This window comes from Embiotoca jacksoni, unplaced genomic scaffold, assembly GCF_022577435.1.
Source record: "Embiotoca jacksoni isolate LCO1_2020_lvr unplaced genomic scaffold, fEmbJac1.0.p SCAF_68, whole genome shotgun sequence".
In the NCBI taxonomy this organism is placed as follows: Eukaryota; Metazoa; Chordata; class Actinopteri; family Embiotocidae; genus Embiotoca; species Embiotoca jacksoni.
In genome coordinates this window covers 1473208-1492031 of record NW_027185423.1, presented here as the reverse complement: position 1 = coordinate 1492031, position 18824 = coordinate 1473208, and the positions used below count along the sequence as shown (strand labels likewise).

The following is an 18824-nucleotide window of genomic DNA, read 5'->3' as shown; positions in this document are numbered from 1 at the left end:
AAACAGACAAACAGAGTCCCTGCACTTCCTGCCAGTGTTCAAAGTCGTGGTTTAGCTGCTTAGTGACACGCATTACAGGCCGGTTTCTTTGACCTGAAGAAGAAAAAATTAAACGTACAAAACACCATTCATTTTAGTGGTTTAACTGAGCAACTTTTTTTTACTGCTATTTTATTGCTTTTCTATTATTCTATTATTATCTTATTGCTTCTGTATGCTGCTGTAGCGAAAAAATTTCCCCTCAGGGATTAATAAAATAACTACCTAACCTAACCTAACCTAACCTAACCTAACCTAACCTAACCTAACCTAACCTAACCTAACTTCCTAAACAGAAAAGCTTTGATTTGTTTGGCCACTTGGGGACGTGTTGCTGCGCTACAAACTGAATCAGAAGGCTCAATTTAACTGATCAAAATCACACATTGAATTTTTAGTTCAAATTAGCAGGAAAGTTTGGACATAAAACCTTTTGTTTTTTCTGTGATGGAAGTCGACACTCAAATTGAATAATAAAAGATGTTTATTTCATTTCACAAAAGATTGTAGTGGACTTACAAAATTACAGATAAAAACCCCCACAAAAATATAAAGCTCTGTTTACACAAATGTATTGTTACAAATTAATAAATCACCAGTAAAAACATGTTTTAAAGAAAAGAAACCCTTCATACAACCCCAGAGATAAAATATTAGTGTAAACCATAACAATACTGAACAAATATTGATCCAATAATGCTGATCCAATTTTATTTTTACATAAAAATGCTCTGCAAAAGTGACACAATGTGCACATAAATATCCATTTCAGGCAGTTTTCATGAAAATGTGCATGAAAAAGACATTTCATTATGACATTAAAGTGCAACTGAAGTCTGAGCTGGTTTGAATTCTTCTTGGAAATGTGAACACTCGATTTGATTTCGGCCATTTTTTAAACATGTTTTTGTATATATACATGAAAAATAACACCTGAATCATGAGCACCATATTTCAGGCCCTGGTCAGAACGTTTTGACTGACAAGTGCTGCAGAAAAAATAAATCACAGTTATCGAACGTCAGAAGAACCAAACCTGTGTGAGGTTAGCCTAGTTTACCTTAGCTTAGCATAAAGACTGGAAACAGAGGGAAACAGTTAGCCAGGCTCAGTTTGAAGGTAACAAAACTTCCATATCAGCATCTCTGCTGCTCAGTAAATTGAGTTTCTATTGAATGTTATTCTACCAAAAGAAAAGAAAGTCATTTTTATTTGATTCATTCGGACTGTTTGCTTGATTTTTTTTTTGTTAGCCCATCGTGACATCCCCAATTATTTTGTGAACAGATGTTTTCAAGCCTTGTGTCTGACCGTCGGCATCGTCCCCTTTTTTTTTGCCCTAGTGGTCCTCCGGGGTATTGCACTTTAAGGCACTTCTACTCAGAAGCTACATTCATTTTTGCATACAGTCTGTGGTTTTAACCAAAGTTTGAAGAATGTAGTTCATACTTGAGGTCCGACAGAAAAAGCTTACTTTTTTAAAAAAAAACTATCTTTTATCGTACTTAGAAAAATGATTTTAAAAAGGATCAACCTGCAAAAAAGAAAATCCTATAACCCCGTTTATGTTTGGAGTATCTGAAATGTAGTCTTTAATTTGGTCGTGGGGAATCCAGAGGGGAAACTCGCTTTCGCTTTGTTTCCTCTCTGACGTGTCTTCACTCCTCAGGCAGGTTTTCCAGGGTGTGATAGCGGTTTGTGGACAGAGCGGACGTTGGAAGTGAGACGGAGTTTCGGCGCTGAGGCGGGCCGTTGTGATTGCGCTGGGCGCAGGACTCGCTCATTGAACGCTGGATGCGGGCCGGGTTCTTCTCCGCGGTGCTGGTTGAAAAAGAAGGGGACGAAGGACCAGCCGGACCGCTGAAGCTATGGCTTCTCAGGATTGGGGGGACGAGTCCTGAATCGCTGACTTGCTTTTGTATGTCAAATTTGGGAGCCTTTCTTTGGGGTACGGTGGCAGTTTTTGAAGGGTGACTGCTGGTCGAGGCCGATGGTTTTGGATCGCGGCCGCTGGTCTCAGGGTAGCTGTTGTCACGTTGTTCGCGGGGTTTTGAGACATCCGGTGTGGATTTGAGGCAGCTCCCGGGAATCGTCGGCTGCCTGTTCTGGCGGATGATCTCGTCCTGGAGACGTTTCTCGAGGTCGGCCACCTTCTTGTTCAGCTCCTCGACGATGGTGTTTTCATCGTTGTCAAGGAGGACCTGCTTCTCACAGGTATCGCTCATCGGACTTTGAACTGATCCCTTTTTCACTGTTGTGTGGACACAAGAAGACGTGCTGTTAGCAACGCTGACATTGTTTTTTACAACCTGGATCTTTAGCTACAGTTTCTATTCAAGTATGAGAACATTACAGCGACCAAATTAATTGTTGAAATCTGGGAATGTGGCAACACGACAAAAAAAGAAGGCAGACGAGCTAAGAAATACGAGCAGCCGCACAAAATGTAAAGAATATCTGCTTAAATATTAACACAGACCAACTGACCTCAAGCATAAGGTCATTAAGAGTTATATCAGTTAGAAACTGAATGGCAGCGCAGCATGTTTCAGAGCATGTCTGCCATCTACTGGCAGTTGTGCGTCACTACAAAATGTCACGTCACAAAGGCAGAGAACAACAGCAGCTCTGAGCCACTGAACGTCACTCAGTTTGCACTTTTACCATCTTTTTCCAACTCTGACTTACTAGATCTGCAGCACTTCCACCATAACACAGAAAAAGTAGCTACAACTAAGAGAGACACGAGCGTCGCTCCCACAACGATGGCGATGCTGGAAGTGGAGGACCTCATGCAGTCCGCTGAAAATCACAGAGAGAGTTAAAATAAATGTGTTGCACGTCAAAGAAATGGCTCCAACAAATCCAACGAGGACCAAATATGAAGATACATTCAGTATAATCTTATTTTACTAAAAGCTTTCTACAGGAATCATCACGTATAATTAACAACTTTTCAGGACAATTTCAATACATTTTTTATAAACTGCAATTTAACCCCTGAGTCCCCACCATGTCAGCCAGAGTATGAAAGATATCAATGATAACAAAATGCATGAATTTATTGACTTTTTTATCACATTGTTTTCAGGATAAACCGATTTAAAAAAATGAAGCAAAAAACACCTGATAACTAACTTAACTATGCACAACAGGCTTGAATTTTTATGTGGAAATGGAATTCAATGTTATTTAAAAAATATCTTTCATACTCTGGCTGACATGGTGGGGACTCAGGGGTTAAATTGCAGTTTATACATTTTTTTATTGAAATTGTCCTGAAAAGTCGCTGATGCCCAATTATAAAAACATTTAAATTCAAAAACTAGATTTACATTTGGGCAAGTATGGTCATTTCCATTAAGATAGCTGACAGAAATAGCTGGAGCCATTTTGTTTTATCTGCTGCATATATTTGTTGTTTATCCCTCCGACCACTAGGTGGCGCCTCCAGAACATCAGACTGAGGGCAGTCGTGGCTGATCAGCTGCAGGTTTGGATGATTTAACACAAGGCATGCGGTTGTTCGTTGTTTCCCCTTTTGTGAAATATTGTCTGGTTTCGTCAGAGATCAGCGAACGGTGAGTTACATTAATGTGAATGAAAAATCTTGATGTAATTATGAACAAACTGGACATGTTTGAAATCACGACAGTTCTTGAACAGCAGCACCACAGTGGCTTTATAAATAAAGCAGATAGTCACTACAGACGTCATCCCACCGACTGTAACCAGCTCCTACACATGAAGCTTGAGTTCCACCAGGTGGAACAGCGCCTGTGTACCTGGTATGAAGATCACCGCGTCCCGGGTCTGGTTGAACGCCGACAGGTGAACTCTGCAGGTGACACTGTGAAGAAACATACATCAAATTAGGTTTTAAAATGGTTATTTTATATTTTGTGTTTTCTTATGGAAAAACAAAAAACAACAGCTTTGCAGTTCGTGACACACTGATGTAAAATGCCTCTATCTTTTTTGTCATTTGTAACTGGCGGCTTACATCGAAAAAACCGTATCAAAGCAGCCTTATCGTTGAAACTGGAGTTGCCCGCTCGTGGTTGTTTCCCTCCACCAGACCGTCGAGTTGCAGCACTTCCTGTACACTTTCTAGCGGCTGCCACTGAGATACAGTTCCCCTCCAAGTTGTTGCCATGACAGCAGGTGACGCTTCAAATCTGGCTGTTGTGCCAAAGAAGCTACAGATTGTAAAAGGTGGATGCTTCACGCACATGTTGACACATTTAGTGTACGAATTTTGGAGTTATGGCCACAAACATTGACCTTTGACCCCCAAAACCTATTGACTTCATCCTTGAGTCCAAGTGAAGGTTTGTGCCAACTTTTGAAGGAACTCCCTGGAGATGTTCCTGAGGTGTTGCCACGGTCGTGGCTGCAGGCTTCATGTTTTCAGGTTGCACGTCTCATTAATGTGATTTCTCACCTCGAGCGAACGGCTTCAAATTCGGCACAAAAGTTCACTTAGACATCACGATGGACTGATTAGAGATTGGAGGTCAAAGGTCAATGTTACTTCACATCCGTCCCAACTGACTCCTGACTGTTTGGCAGAGGGAAACAAGCACGAGGCACAAGACGACCTTTTGAATCTAAAGGTGGAACATTTGTGATGTAAGTCCGACCTGGTTGTGGAACTCTTTCGAGTGACTCTTGTCGTGGTGAGACATCCGCCGGCTTCTTCTTTTCTTTCTGGGTCGTCGGCGGGGATGTCGTTTCCTCCGTCGTCCAGAAAGCGGACGTCCGGCTGCGGCTGCCAGCAGCGGGCTTCGCACTCCAGAGTCACTCCTCCGTCCTCCGACCGAACGATCCGCAGCTTCGGATCCGAGACGGCAACTGCAAGAACGAGGATTATTCAAGATTTGACTTGTGAACGCTCCACTCAACGTTTCGCTCATTATTTCCCGAACAACTAAGTCTGTTCTTGGTTTCAACATGAATGTGGGAAACACTCAAAAAAAGCCATTTCGTCTCAAATAGAACTAATGAAGTTCAACATTTGATAAAAGATTACTGCTTATTATGAGGTTAATAACAAAGCAGTTAAACCTGCTCGACCAAGACCTGCTCCTGAACGTAGCCAAGACCAGAGAGATGGTGGTCGACTTCAGCAGGAAGACGACGGCTCCACAACCGCTGAGAGTTCTGGGAGAGGAGGTGGACATGGTTGAGGAGTACAAGTACCTGGTGTGTCCATGACAACAGACTGAACTGGAAGACCAACATCAACGCTGTCTACAAGAAGGGGATGAGTCGACTCGAGATCATTCCTGATCCAGGAGATCATTCCAGATCCAGGAGATCATTCCTGATCCAGGAGATCATTCCTGATCCAGGAGATCATTCCTGATACAGGAGATCATTCCTGATACAGGAGATAATTCCTGATACAGGAGATCATTCCTGATCCAGGAGATCATTCCAGATCCAGGAGATCATTCCTAATACAGGAGATCATTCCTGCCCACTGCAATTAGACTGTACAATAACTCACCTCTGGCAAAATCCATCACACAACAATAACACTGTTGTCTGTGTTTCTTGGTTGTTTGTATATAAAATATATAGATATATACTATACTGTATATACTGTGCATTTTATATTTAATATTTTTTTTACTGTTATTTTATTGCTTTTTATTATTTTATTATTATTTTATTGCTTTTTTTATTTTATTATTATTTTATTGCTTTCCTGTATGCTGCTGTAGTGAAAACATTTCCCCTTGGGGATTAATAAAGTAACTACCTACCTACCAAGTCGGACACCTGCACCCACTTTGTACTCTCAGCCTGAATTTCATCCTTTGAGTGAAACTCTCAAATTTATTTTTAGCCTCAGAAATGAGTCAGAACAGGATGAACATTATTTAATGAACAATCGAATTGGAGTTAAAAACCGAAGGTGATTTCAAACCTTCTAATTATATTAAAAAAATTCTATAATCACAGCTCGAGCTTTGCTTTTCTGTTTTTGTAACAAGCTTTGCAGCTAGTTGTTATTTCCTATCAGTAGATTCTCTTCAGTTTAATCTATAAAATGTCAAAAAATAATGAAACAGGCCGTAACGATTCACCAGAACACAATGTGATGTCTTTAAGTTGTAAGATTGTCGAATGACCGTGATTTTAAATGTTACATAAGAGAGACTGAAAACCAACGATACAAAATGGATGTTTCCTTCTTAAATCCTTCCTTTTGCCGACATGACATTAGGTCGGATGGATCGGGTCAGATTGGACTTTGTTTTGAACGAATCCACCAGTTGGACCTGAACGAACGGAGCAGGTGCAGGACTCTGACTTGGACCCTCCTCCATGAAAAGAGGAGGCAGGTTTTTGGTGACCAATAAAGTAGACTAAACGCACCGACAACAAGCTCCACCATGTGGACCTCCTCTGCGTCCATCCAGAGCTTCATGCATTTGTACATCCCGCCGTCAGACGTCCGCAGGTTGGCGATCCTTAACGAGACGTTCCCGTTTTTCAGTTCCTTGGCGATGAGGCTGCTCCTGTACATGAAGGCCGAGTTCTTCTCCTCGTGGGTTTCACGGCCGTCCCGGTACAAGAAGACCACGTTCGGCTCCAGGCCTTCCTTGGACCACTCCACCACCGGAAAGGTGCTTCCCTCGGTGATGTTAAAACTGCAGGGCAGGACGACATGTCTGCCGGCAAAGGCCACGACCTGCTCTGGTTGACCGCGAACGGACGAATCACCTGCAAAAACAAAGAAATTGCAACAAAATTCGATCTTGTCTCGTACACAAAATGATCCGCCGTGACGTCTCCTCTCAGTTTGTGAATGGACGTTATCAAACCTCCAGTCGGCCATTTTAAACGACGCCATGTTGGGTTTAATTTGAATGCAGAGAAGAACACCATGTTGGAGGCACTAACTATGATGCAACATCTTCTCTGGACAAAAAAACTTGAACTGTAAGTGTACAAATAGCAGGTTGTGGTTTCAGGCTGACGGACTGTTTCTTTACCAGACACACGCTGACTTTGTTGAACCTTCTTGTCACATTAGGTTAGGTTAGGTTAGGGAGGTCGTTTATTAATTAATCATTAGGTTTGTAGTCGGAGCTGCTGGGAAGCAGGTTTGTTACCTCCAAACGGAGCCAGCTTAGATTCTTCTCCTGTCTCCAGTCTTTATGCTAAACTATCGAGCTGTTCATCTAAATACCAAGAGGCACACACACAACAGAAAACTCTCCTGCTTCCTCCTGAGGCCTGAATCACACGCCCTAGATGGCCTTTTCTTTTTTTCTACCTCTCTCTTGCACAATCTGGTGCTTTTCTAAGGTGTGCCATGATACGGGTCACAAGTATTCAGGAGTGGGAGAAGAATCGGGACCGACTGGAAGCACAGATCATAAAGCCAGCAGGTCGAGGCAGGTTTATAAAACCTTCCCTTCAGTACGTTTCCACCTCGACAGTATTGTGGTTCTGTCACCTGACTAACTCTAATTCACATTCATGAATAAATACGTTTTTTTTCTCCTCTTTGACTTCAGGGAAAACAAAACTTTTGTCAACAAGGTTCTTATCAGATCTGGATTTTGACCCTTTTTTCTTTTTTCGTCAGAAATCATGATGCAAACTTCACACAGGCACTTTCAGCAGTACATTTAATGGTAACGTGATTGTTTTGTCTTCCTGCAGAGAGAAAAGTATTCAAATGAGCTGCAAACTCATCACAGGACTGAGTCAGCTCCAAGAAATGACATGTTCAGACATTTAAAGCCTCATCGGTGCACAACGTTCTCCGTGAAAAACACACATACATGTAACTTTTTGCATATTTTTAATCACGTTTGAATTACTCTGATCAGATTAGAAATCAAAGTGTGCCACAAAATCAGTTGAATTTGTAACTTTTAATGGGGCTGAAGTTCAGGAAGTAGTCATGTGATGCAGCTCCTTTTCTTACCTGACAGAACCAGCAGGATGACGTTCAGGAAAAGACGATGAAACATCCCCAAAGGACAAAAGTCACCTTTTTCTAATTTAAAAAAAGATTTTTGGAGAACAACCTGCCGCTCTTCTAAAGTCGGTCAGTGGAGCATGACTGCGGTACTTTCGGTTTCATGTGGTGCGTTCAGGATCAGTGGGAAATTTCCTTTTACAGCTAAATAGTGAGTAACATAAAGAAAACATCGACAGTAACAATGATTTAGTGAGCCAGGCTTTGAAAATAGGGATGAATAAACATGAATGATGTAAGTGTAAATAACCCAACTTATGTTTTACCTCTAGTGAAGGATAGCCTTGTTAAAAGGATAATTCCCCTGTTTTATTTTGTACTATAGAGTTTTCACGCTGTACGTTTCCCGTCTTCATTTTAGATGCTTTTATTTTGAAAGACACAAGTTTTTGTTCCTGTCGCGCAAACGGAGAGGAGGGGATTGGCGCCCCCAGAAAAAGCACAAGGTCGGAATCTGATGCTATTCTGGGATGTTTAGATGTGGCGTATGTTTTTTTAAAGGAGGTTGAACTGTGGTTTGTTTAACTTAGTTTACTGAATGTTGGCTGGTCTGATACTGGACACTGTAACGGAAGCTAATTGATATATTTGTGTTTATACCCTACATTGTTTTTTAATTTTAATTAAATAATAATTTATAATAATACTATACATACATATATACATACATATATAGCGTTCATGGTCAGTTTTTTTCTGTGGGACATTTGATAAACGCATCATTTTGTGGGATGTAAACACCATAAATTTGGTACCTCTGTCAGATTAAATCAAAGGGCCATACATTCTTCCTGTGTCCTTGTCAGGAGACGTGGCAGCACTACAAGTGCAACCAGGACCACTGGATGGGTCGCGTTGAGCTCCTGTGTCGTCGGGGTGGAGGGTCATGACCAAGATGTCGATCGCAGCTGCAGAGGCTCTATGTGAAGCACTCTATCGTCATATTGGTCGAACAACACATCAAACCAGGCAAGTAAAAAAAACACAAAAACTGACATGCTGGACTTTTCGTTTGCGTGCTGAAACGCCTCATCGCTGTTATTCGATGATGTCACACTACAAGTCACGTTAGTCATTTCCGGTGTTCATATTCGGGCCCGACACTTGACGTTTTTTTGTCGTCTGATCCGTGCGTTAATTAAACGGTACAATTTTACTCTTTGTCATAGTTTGATTTATGTAGTACAGAGACAGATAAATAACCGACCAGCGTGTTTTGATGCTCAAGCTTTTTATTGTTGCACAAACAGACGATTTCACCCTTCAGAATAAAGCTGTGCAGAAAGCATCCGTTTTCCACCCGTTCGGTCGGCTCGCGTTCAGAGACAGTCCCCCTCCGGTTTGTTCGACTTGTCGCTTCATTCCTTAAGCAGCGTTGCGGCGAGAGTTCAATAATAAAGATGTGATGTCTTCGACGGACGTCTTGGTGTGCCGATCCTCAGCTGGGGAGTCGTCACATCTTGGCGCAGACGGACGGTTTTTTAATGAAGCACTGATAGTCGTCCCAGCACTTCTGACCTACAGGTAGCAAAACAAAAACACGGGAGTCAGTGAACGCAACACAGACCGAAACCTCAATCTGCTGAACGACTCATCTCAACGGATACACTTCGGTACCAATCATCTGTAAGACTGTTTATTTTAACCACCAGCTGATTTGACAAAAACAAAGAATACCTAAGTCATGAAGACATTCACACGTTTTTCTGGATGTTAACATCACTCAAACTTTCTTTGTTTTACCTCCATGGTTCATCCTTAAGCAGTGCTGGTTGCCGCTGTGGTTGTTGGGCTCTCCAGCACACCATTCCTGATAGTTGAAAGAGGTTCCGTCACTCCAGAACCACATGTTCTCCTACAGGGAACAGAAGGAATTCCAATATTACATGAGAATTAAAAGTCTTGTTGAGGTAAAGGGTGTGAAGTGATGTTTAAAATACCTCCTGCGCATCCGAGCCTCCGATCCACGTCTCTTTGTACTCGTAACTAGCGCTCATGATCAGCCTCTGGAGCTCCTGGTACTCCATCACGTTGTGGACGGACGCCAGGTTTCCTCCCAAGGACTGACAGTTTTTCTGCAACGAAAACAAGAATGAAGATGTCAGTTATGTTTCATATTCCAATCGAGCAAATCATTCAATTCTGCGCTGGTTTAAAGACGCTGTCGTTACCTCGGCTTTGGCCCAAGTCATCGCTTTGGGAATGTAGCGGAAGCAGCGATCGTTGAACTTGGTCCAACCGCTGAAACAAGACGCCGCCCTCTTCACCAGGTGACTCTTAGCTGAGGACAATATGTAGAACTACTTTTAAACTGTTTTAAATGCAATGTTGTTTGATTGCCTTTAAATGTAACTCCATGTTGAAGTAAAGCGTATCACAAATAATGTAGCAAAATAACAATAAAGCATAAATTAACATGATACGACAACATTTAATACAACTCAGTAAAAAAATGTAATGCATCTACACAACATAACTTGACGTAACGCAGCACAAAGTAACAGAAATCAACTGCAGACAACATAATGAAGTACAACACAAATTTAAAATGAAGTAACAGAAAAATGAAAAAATCAACACAAATCAGTGAAAACCGAGAAGTGAACACAAACTCAGAGAATGAAAAAGCTACCGACCTGTTTGATCCCCTTCGGGCTTCGCTTCAAGAAGAGCTGCAGAGTTTGAGACACACGTTATGGACTGTTCATTACCGTTCATCCACACATCTGTTTCCCACCTCATACTCACCAGCAGCTCTGGTTAGAGCCGTCAGGGCACACAACAGTGCAGATGCAGTCAGCGCTCTCATGCTGGAGATGATGAAGACAATGAAGATGATGAAACAGTGTGCTGGCGGCCCGGTAGACTTCCACCTTCTCTGTGTGTGGAAACGAAGAGCAGCTCGTATTTATCTGGTCATCTCTCAGAAAAAAACAGGAAACTAACAAAAGGGCGTGGACGGTTAGGGAGGCACGGTGGTGCAGTGGTTAGCATTGTCACCTCACAGCAAAAAAAGGTTCCGGGTTCAAATCCGGTCCTGGGCCTTTCTGTGCGGAGTTTGCATGTTCTCCCTGTGCTTGCGTGGGTTCTCTCCGGGTTCTCCGGCTTCCTCCCATCATCCAAAAACATGCACCTCAGGTCAGGTTATCTGGCGCCGCGCTAGTGGCAGCCTGCTGCAGCAGCTCCCCCCTGAGAGCCCCCCTGTTGTAGTGAAGAAATTTCCCCTCGGGGATTAATAAAGTGAAATAAAAAAAAAAAAATGTCACTTAAAAACTACCGTTCATGATGAGGCGTGGAGTTCTATGCAAATGATCCGCCACCTTTAATTTCAAACTGACTGCACGGACCGGACGGTATCTGCAGACTCCCACAACAATGACCTTCCGCTCATTTGTAGGTGTAAAAGCTCGAATTCAGATTGTCAGCAACATGAATGAGAGAACATTTGAAAATATGTTTCCTAACAACAACAATACCAATTAAAATTAAAACTGCAAGCAGTGATGTACGGGCCCTCACACTCCGGCGCGCCGTCTCCCTGACGTGCAGTGCGCGAGGGACCGCGTATACCCACTTAAAGTTGATATTTTTGTCTTGTTACCTGTCTCCAGCAGGGGGCGCTGGCGACCCGTTTGGCCACGCTGACTCTTAAAACATATCAGATGTATAGTCTCACCACGCCGGATGTGTTACACGTTTCGTGATGTTTCAAGCATCCTTTGACCTTAAACATCAACTTCCTGTGTCACGGCGAGACATCCAACTTTGCCGCATCGTCACGGCGATGCCCATTGACAAAGTCAAACAAATGTCTCAATATATCATCAACTACATGTTTAGGTTATTGTGACCCGACTTTACGTTCATGCTCGACGTAGAATGTGAAAGTATGAAAAGTGTCATTTCCAGTGGCCAACAGGGGGCGCTATGACTAGAGCGAATATTACCCCACAGGGGTCTTCAGGGCGCGTCTGTTATCATACCTGTGATGTTTGGAGAAGGTCGGTCCATGTACATAAGATTTAAAGCAACTCGTAGTTTCATGGCGAGACGCTCAAAATGGCCGCCTCTCACGGGCACACACATCGATGAAAACAAATTATTTTGATAACTTTTAATCCCAAACATGTTTTCTATCCATAGAACCTAAATTTAAGTCGGTCGGACAAAATCCCTCGGAGGATTTCGACAAAGTACAACGTGTCAGAATCGCCCAAAATGGCGACTAAATTCAAAATGGTGGAATTCCTGTCGAGTTGACGTAACGGTGCAATGTAACTTTTTTGTGCGTCTTGGTGTGATACACGTGTCCACCGGATTTGGTGAATTTAGGTAAATGTGGCCGCCGGGGCATCTCTTTAGGGGGCGCTCTCGAGCCGTTTGGCCACGCCCACTAGCGACTCCACTAGAATACGAAATTTTTCACCGGTATACAAATGTGTTTCCACTTTCATGAGTTTTTGAATATGATAAAGCCTCCAAAAAGGAAAATCACTTTACGTAAGGAGAAGAACAACGGCTAACTACCAAGAACATTTTTACCAAATACAACAGGGCTTTCACACCGATGCTCGGTGCTCGGGCCCTAAATAGCAACTTTAAGCGGGGATACGAGGTCCCTCGCGCGCTGCACGTTGGGGAGGCGGCTTCGGGGAGGTGGTGGCGCGCCGGAGTGCGAGGGCCTGTACATCACTGCTTGCAGTTTTAATTTAGCATTGCTTTGGTCATGACGCAGCAAGTACAACTCGGCTGTCTGTCAATCTTTGAACTACAAGGAATCGATTAAACGGTGTGATTATTTTCTCAAATATCAGCTAAATCGTTGGTGTTATTTCTAAAGCCAAAGTGCGTTCATGTGGCGTATTGACTGCCAGCCGAGGGGCTCCCAGGGTTCAGAGAGAAGATCTGTCCGGCCCTGCTCTCTACTTGGTTTGGGGAAGTTGATTCTGCAGCAGTTAAACTAGCCTTATTTCATGTTGCACAACTCTGATCAAACATATTGATAACTTTGTGTTATTGCATGGTTTTGGTCTAGCGGCAGTACGTTTCTGCTCCTTTATTTCCTGTTCCTCTTAAAGGATGGTCAGCTGGTAAAGACGCTGACTCGTTGTTACTGTTGTGTTTTTCTTTCTGATTTTATCGTACGGACTCATTTTAATGCCTTACGATGCCGATGAAGTCTTCTAGAGCAACTTGGGTTTTAAGCATTGACGTTTCCCAACACGAGCCAGCAAACAGTTCGCCCGGATGAAAACCCATAGCTTGAAATCCGTTTGTCGTCTTCTCTACGACACTGGAGGCCCGTTGTTTTTGAAAAGTGTTCAGGACTTTAAATGAATTTGCCCCAGTTATCTCCGCATTTACATTACGCAACGATGGAAAGATAGAAACAGTATTTAATGTTCTTCTATCTGCTGTTACGAGAGAAAAACGTGGAGAAGTGCTGTGAAACACCGAGTTTGGAGGGACTCTCCTCAGAAAAGGCCGTCACAGGTGATTCTGCAACATGCAACACGTTTAAAGTTACTTCAGATGATCTGATACAACACGGCACTTTTTTAGAAAATGCACTCGAGGTAATGACACATCAGGTTTCTTGGTTCACTTGATGCACGAACACAAAGACAGACTTCAGCGACGAGTTGGCATTCAGACAAACTTTATTTTATTCACAAGAAAAAAAATGGTGTCAGATGAAACGATAACTCTTACAAAAAAAATATGCAACTTCTGCTTTGAAGTTATTTCGGAAGCAGCAACTTCTTTAAATTTGGATGATTGATGATGAAGATTATTTCGACAAGTAACATATTTGGAAAGACTCTTCTTGGCTTTCTGTGTGCTTCATTTGGGGAAGGAAAGATAAAACAGATGATGGGCTGCCTGTTGTCATATTTCCAGGTTTGGTACCGTTGTGCTAAAGACCAAAACCTGTGAGCGACATGGGACCTAAATCCAAAACGCCAAATTTCCACAAAGGATCAGAAACATAGTTCAGACAAATAGTTTCTAGTCGGTTGATCAGTCAACAGACACGTTTTAGGCCAACAGGAGGATGGTTGCAAGAACTAGCACCTGTTCCTTGTCCGGGGTTTTGTGTCACATCACATTACATCTCATGGTAGCAGTGACTGCCGGGCCTGCTGAGTCTTTTCCTGCTCCTAGATTCATGTATCTCCGGCAGGTTTGGCTGATTATTCCTTATTTTGAGTCCCTGAAGAAATATATTCATATATTTGTGCATTTTGTATTTTTTTTGAGTTTCTGTCGGTGTTCTCACTGCCTGATCTGTTCTGCACTCGGAAACACGATGTATTCCTGCATGATTTGCACCATGCATAAAGTACTCATCAAAAGTTTGGACACACCTTCTCATTCAATGTTTTTTTTAAATGCATTTATTTTTTTCTACATTGTAGATTAATATTGAAGACATCCAAACTATGAAGGAACACATGGAATAATGTGGTAAACCAAAAAAATGCTCAACAAACCAGAATATGTTTTATATTTTACATTCTTCAAAGTAGCCACCTTTTGTTTTGATGACAGCTTTGTACACTGTTGGGATTCTTTCAATCAGCTCCATGAGGTGTTCACCTGGAATGGTTTTCCAACAGTCTTGAAGGAGTTCCCAGAGGTGCTGAACACTTGTTGGCTGCTTTGCCTTCACTCTGCGGTCCAACTCATCCCAGACCATCTCATTGGGTTTAGGTCGGTGATGGTGGAGGCCAGGTCATCTGACGCAGCACTCATCACTCTCCTTCTTGGTCAAACAGCCCTTCCACAGCCTGGAGGTGTGTTTGGAGTCGTTGACCTGTTGAAATACAAATGCTGGTCCCACTAAGCTCAAACCAGATGGGATGGCATGTCGCTGCAGAATGCTGTGGGAGCCATGCTGGTTAAGTATGACTTGAATTCTGAATAAATCACCAACAGTGTCACCAGTAAACCCCCCCACCCCCCCATCACACCTCCTCCTCCGTGCTTCACGGTGGGAACCACATATGTAGAAACCATGCGCTCAGCTTTTCTGTGTTTTACAAAGACACGGCGGGTGGAACCAAAAATCTCCAAATAGGACTCATCAGACCAAAGTCCAGAGTTCCACTGGTTTAATGTCCAGTCCTTGTGTTTCTTGGCCCAAGCAAGTCTCTTCTTCTTCTTGTTCTTCCTCAGTATCGCTTCTTTGCAGCAATTGGACCCTGAAGGCCTGATTCATGCAGTCTCCTCTGAACAGTTGATGTTGAGATGTGTCTGCTACTTGAACTCTGCGAAGCATTTATGTGGGCTCTAATCTGAGGTGCTGTTAATTTGCGGTTTCTGAGGCTGGTAACTCTATTGAATTTATCCTCAGCAGCAGAGGTGACTCTTGGTCTTCCTGTCCTGGGCGGTCCTCATGAGAGACAGTTTCATCAGAGCCTTTGATGGTTTTCGTGACTTCACTTAAGGATACATTCAAAGTTCTCTAAATGTTCCGGATTGACTGACCTTCCTGTCTTAAAGTAATGACGGACTGTTGTTTCTCTTTACTTAGTTGAGTGTTTCTTACCATAGTATGACAGAACTGTAGTCCAATAGGCCGATTCACTGTATAGAACTGTGCACCAACCCTGCCTCTGCACAACACAACTGATGCTCTCAAACACATTAAGAAGGCAAGAAATTCCACAAATGAACTCTTGACAAGGCTCACCTGTTAACTGAAAACCATTCCAGGTCACCACCTCATGGAGCTGATTGAAAGAATCTCAAGAGTGTGCAAAGCTGTTATCAAAGCAAAAGGTGGCTACTTTGAAGAATGTAAAATATAAAACATATTCTGGTTTGTTTCACTTTTTTTTTTATTTGCCACATAATCCCATGTGTTCCTTCATAGTTTGGATGTCTTCAATATTAATCTACAATGTAGAAAAAAAATTAAAATAAAGAAAAACCATTGAACGAGAAGATGTGTCCAAACTTTCAACTCGTACTGTATGTCGACATTTAACGGTGTTAATACACTTTTAAGGTTGCAAGTCAAAAGCAACTTCCTGCAGACAAAATGTCCGACTCGACTTCCCTCCTTTGTTGACCATAAGAAAGTTGCCTGTTCACGCTTTATATTTGATGTGACGTGGCCGATACCAGCCAACTTGAAAGCGCACACAGTTTGCACGACTGCTTTTGTTTTATTTGCAATGTGAAAAGATGTTTTAGCAAAATTACAAGATCAATACAAAAATGATCTGTCTTTTGCACAACCTTGCCCACTCATGGTTTTATTTTTTGTCTCTCTAGATGTTGATGTTTGACCTCGTAGAACTCAGGATGAGACCTGCAGTAGTTCATTCTCACATCCTTAACACAAATTAAAGCAAAGTAAAAGATAAAACAACGAGGCAGTAAGTAATGCTCTAATCAGATAGTCTTGATTAGTTAAAAGTTGTTACAAGTACTCGTTAGAAGTTGTACCTTTTGTTTATTTTGTAGGGAGTACTTTTACACCAGGGACTTTAAAAAACATGCAACACGACTTCAAGGTACTTTAAAAGGTGTTACCCAAAATTCTACCCATTTAAAAAAAATAAAATAAAGAGACATCACACACAGACCAACTTGTTTCAATGCGTCAAACTTTTAATTTTTGCTAAAGACATGAGAGAAGAGTTCATTCTGCAGACTACAGTTGTGCTAAAAGCTTTCTTTTCATTAACATGTTCAGTTTTCTCTGCTCAAAGCCTCGAGGCCTGAGAGACGACACGCTTCCTGTTGACTTGTCGCTTCGTTCCTTCGGTTGCTTTACGGCGATTGAAAAAAAAAAAAACTACAAAGCTGTAAAATGATATGAAAGAGCGTCGGGTTATAGATGAGATGGAGGAGATCGTAAACACCAACACGAATCCTCCGGCGTGTCGGTTGTTTTACAGCTGCTTCGTGTCTCCGCGTCGGCCCGCGAGTTGACCGTTTCTCTTGACGCAGACGGATGGTCGGCGGCTGTTGCACTGCATGTCATCCCAGCACTTCATGTCTGTAAGTAAAACAACACAAACCATATAAAAGCTTTAGTTTTTGACCTTTACGTCAGTCCCACTTTAAGCCCTGTGGTTCGGTTTACCTCCATAGTTGACTTGGATGCAGTGCTGCGACCAGCGGCCGTTGTTGGGCTCTCCGGAACACCAGTTGGAGTAGTAGAAAGGCTGTCCATCACTCCACAACCACACGTTGTTCTAAAAGACAGGATTTAATAGTGAGTTTTATGAAATACCGGACAAACTTAGTGTAACAATGACGCAAATACCTCCTGCGCATCCGAGCCTCCGATCCACGTCTCTTTGTACTCGTGGCTGCCGCTCATGATCAGCCTCTGGATCTCGTGGTACTCCATGATGTTGTGCACCGACGCCAGGTTTCCTCCCAGGGACTCGCAGTTTTTCTACCAGAGAGATAAACACAGGCGGTGTCAACAGCGGGACTCAGAATCGGCAGGATGCCAGCGTGCGTGACAAACAAACAAACCTATCGCTTACCTCGGCTCTGGCCCAAGTCATGGGTCTGGGAATGTAGTGGAAGCAGCGACCGTTGAACTCGGACCAACCGGCAGAACAAGAGGCCGACCGCTTGACCAGGTGACTCTTAGCTGAGGACAAACAGTTTTGTTGCGTCTCCAGTTAATATTTAGTCATATTTTATTTGAATTCTACCAATCGTAATATATAGTAAAGTAAAATCTGATGTGCGCATCGATAAGACTTTCTGGGGAACATTTTATACATTTTTTGGTTTCCCAGAATATTTCTTCCTAAAGTTTAGATGACGTTCTCTGAAATCTTTCTAAAAGTATTCTGTGTTTCCAAGAACATTGAATCATTTGTCGCAGGGCTGCTCGTTAAACCAGGAATTCTGGAGCAATAAATACCACCAGCTGGATCTCAAAAGAAGATCCATGTGTCATAGTTTAATAAAAGCCACCGACCTGTTTGATCATCTTTGGGCGCTGCTGCTGGAAGAGCTGGAAAAATAGTTTCACACAACAGTTACTAACTTGGTTCGTCTTGTTTCTGTGTGCAGCTGAAACTTGAACAAACTCACCGGCAGCTGCAGTCAGAGCGATCCCGAGCACGAACAACGACAGCATCCCGGCGCTGGAGCTTCACCTGCAGTCCAGAGAAACAAACACGTCAGTAAAACTTCAACACACAAAGATTGAAATCATTTAGAGTTCTTAGCTGGCCTTCTCTTCTGGAGCTTCTGCCTCTCCGGGGACGCAGCAGTTCATGTATTTGATTACTTATCTCAACATCTCGCGCAAAATGAGGAACTGAGACGACAAAGAAAACCACAAAAATGTCTTCAGTCAGACCTTCAAAGACACAATCGATGATCCAAAGTTAGAGCAAAGGCAGCTGGAGCTGTTCATCAATAATGTTGGAGGGATGTAGATATTTCAATATGTCTTTCATTGCAGGGAAACGTAACTGAACTTTTAATTAGTGTTTTTTTTATTCATATTTGTTGTTTTATAAATGAGATACTAAATCGTAAATGGAAACTGTAATTAGAAAGGGATTCATTACAAACTTGTCAAATTTAACATTTGAAAATTTCCCTGAATTCCAACAAATACGTTTATTTATTTGTGTTTTTCATTCTATATGAAAGTATTATTTATGCAAAGATTTCCATCTCTTAATTCAAAATCTTGTCAGAAAAAGTTGGTCACTTCCTGCACGGAGAGAAGGAACGAATCCAGCAGCCATTACTGTACAGAACATGCTGACATGTAGACCTGAGAAAT

General features: G+C 42.4%; 2 protein-coding genes across 2 annotated transcripts; both read right to left on the bottom strand.

Moving 5' to 3' along the window:
* Positions 1–511: 511 nt before the first annotated feature.
* LOC138214166 (butyrophilin subfamily 3 member A2-like) lies at positions 512–8118 on the bottom strand. Its single transcript, XM_069175549.1, has 6 exons — positions 7991–8118; positions 6427–6774; positions 4683–4893; positions 3825–3889; positions 2728–2841; positions 512–2290 (listed from the first exon to the last, which is right to left on the bottom strand). Exons 1-6 carry the CDS (start codon positions 8034–8036, stop codon positions 1698–1700), a joined length of 1377 nt encoding a protein of 458 aa, XP_069031650.1. The 5' UTR covers positions 8037–8118; the 3' UTR covers positions 512–1697.
* A 1140-nt stretch (positions 8119–9258) lies between these two features.
* On the bottom strand, positions 9259–18281 carry LOC138214140 (macrophage mannose receptor 1-like). Its single transcript, XM_069175509.1, has 12 exons — positions 18119–18281; positions 18003–18038; positions 17557–17666; positions 17328–17462; positions 17145–17256; positions 16954–17057; positions 10793–10922; positions 10681–10716; positions 10216–10325; positions 9985–10119; positions 9788–9899; positions 9259–9562 (listed from the first exon to the last, which is right to left on the bottom strand). Exons 1-12 carry the CDS (start codon positions 18162–18164, stop codon positions 9498–9500), a joined length of 1131 nt encoding a protein of 376 aa, XP_069031610.1. The 5' UTR covers positions 18165–18281; the 3' UTR covers positions 9259–9497.
* Between the last annotated feature and the right edge of the window lie 543 nt (positions 18282–18824).

Excerpts from the sequence above, each read along its gene's own strand:
- LOC138214166 (XM_069175549.1), bottom strand. The coding sequence starts at position 8,036 with ATGTTTCATCGTCTTTTCCTGAACGTCATCCTGCTGGTTCTGTCAG. Across the intron at positions 6,775-7,990 it reads CATCCTGCTGGTTCTGTCAG|GTGATTCGTCCGTTCGCGGT; the intron begins GTAAGAAAAGGA and ends TTGTTTTTGCAG. Across the intron at positions 4,894-6,426 it reads CATGGTGGAGCTTGTTGTCG|TTGCCGTCTCGGATCCGAAG; the intron begins GTGCGTTTAGTC and ends TCGTTCTTGCAG.
- LOC138214140 (XM_069175509.1), bottom strand. The coding sequence starts at position 18,164 with ATGCTGTCGTTGTTCGTGCTCGGGATCGCTCTGACTGCAGCTGCCG. Across the intron at positions 17,463-17,556 it reads TGACTTGGGCCAGAGCCGAG|AAAAACTGCGAGTCCCTGGG; the intron begins GTAAGCGATAGG and ends TCTCTCTGGTAG. Across the intron at positions 9,900-9,984 it reads GAGGCTCGGATGCGCAGGAG|GAGAACATGTGGTTCTGGAG; the intron begins GTATTTTAAACA and ends TGTTCCCTGTAG.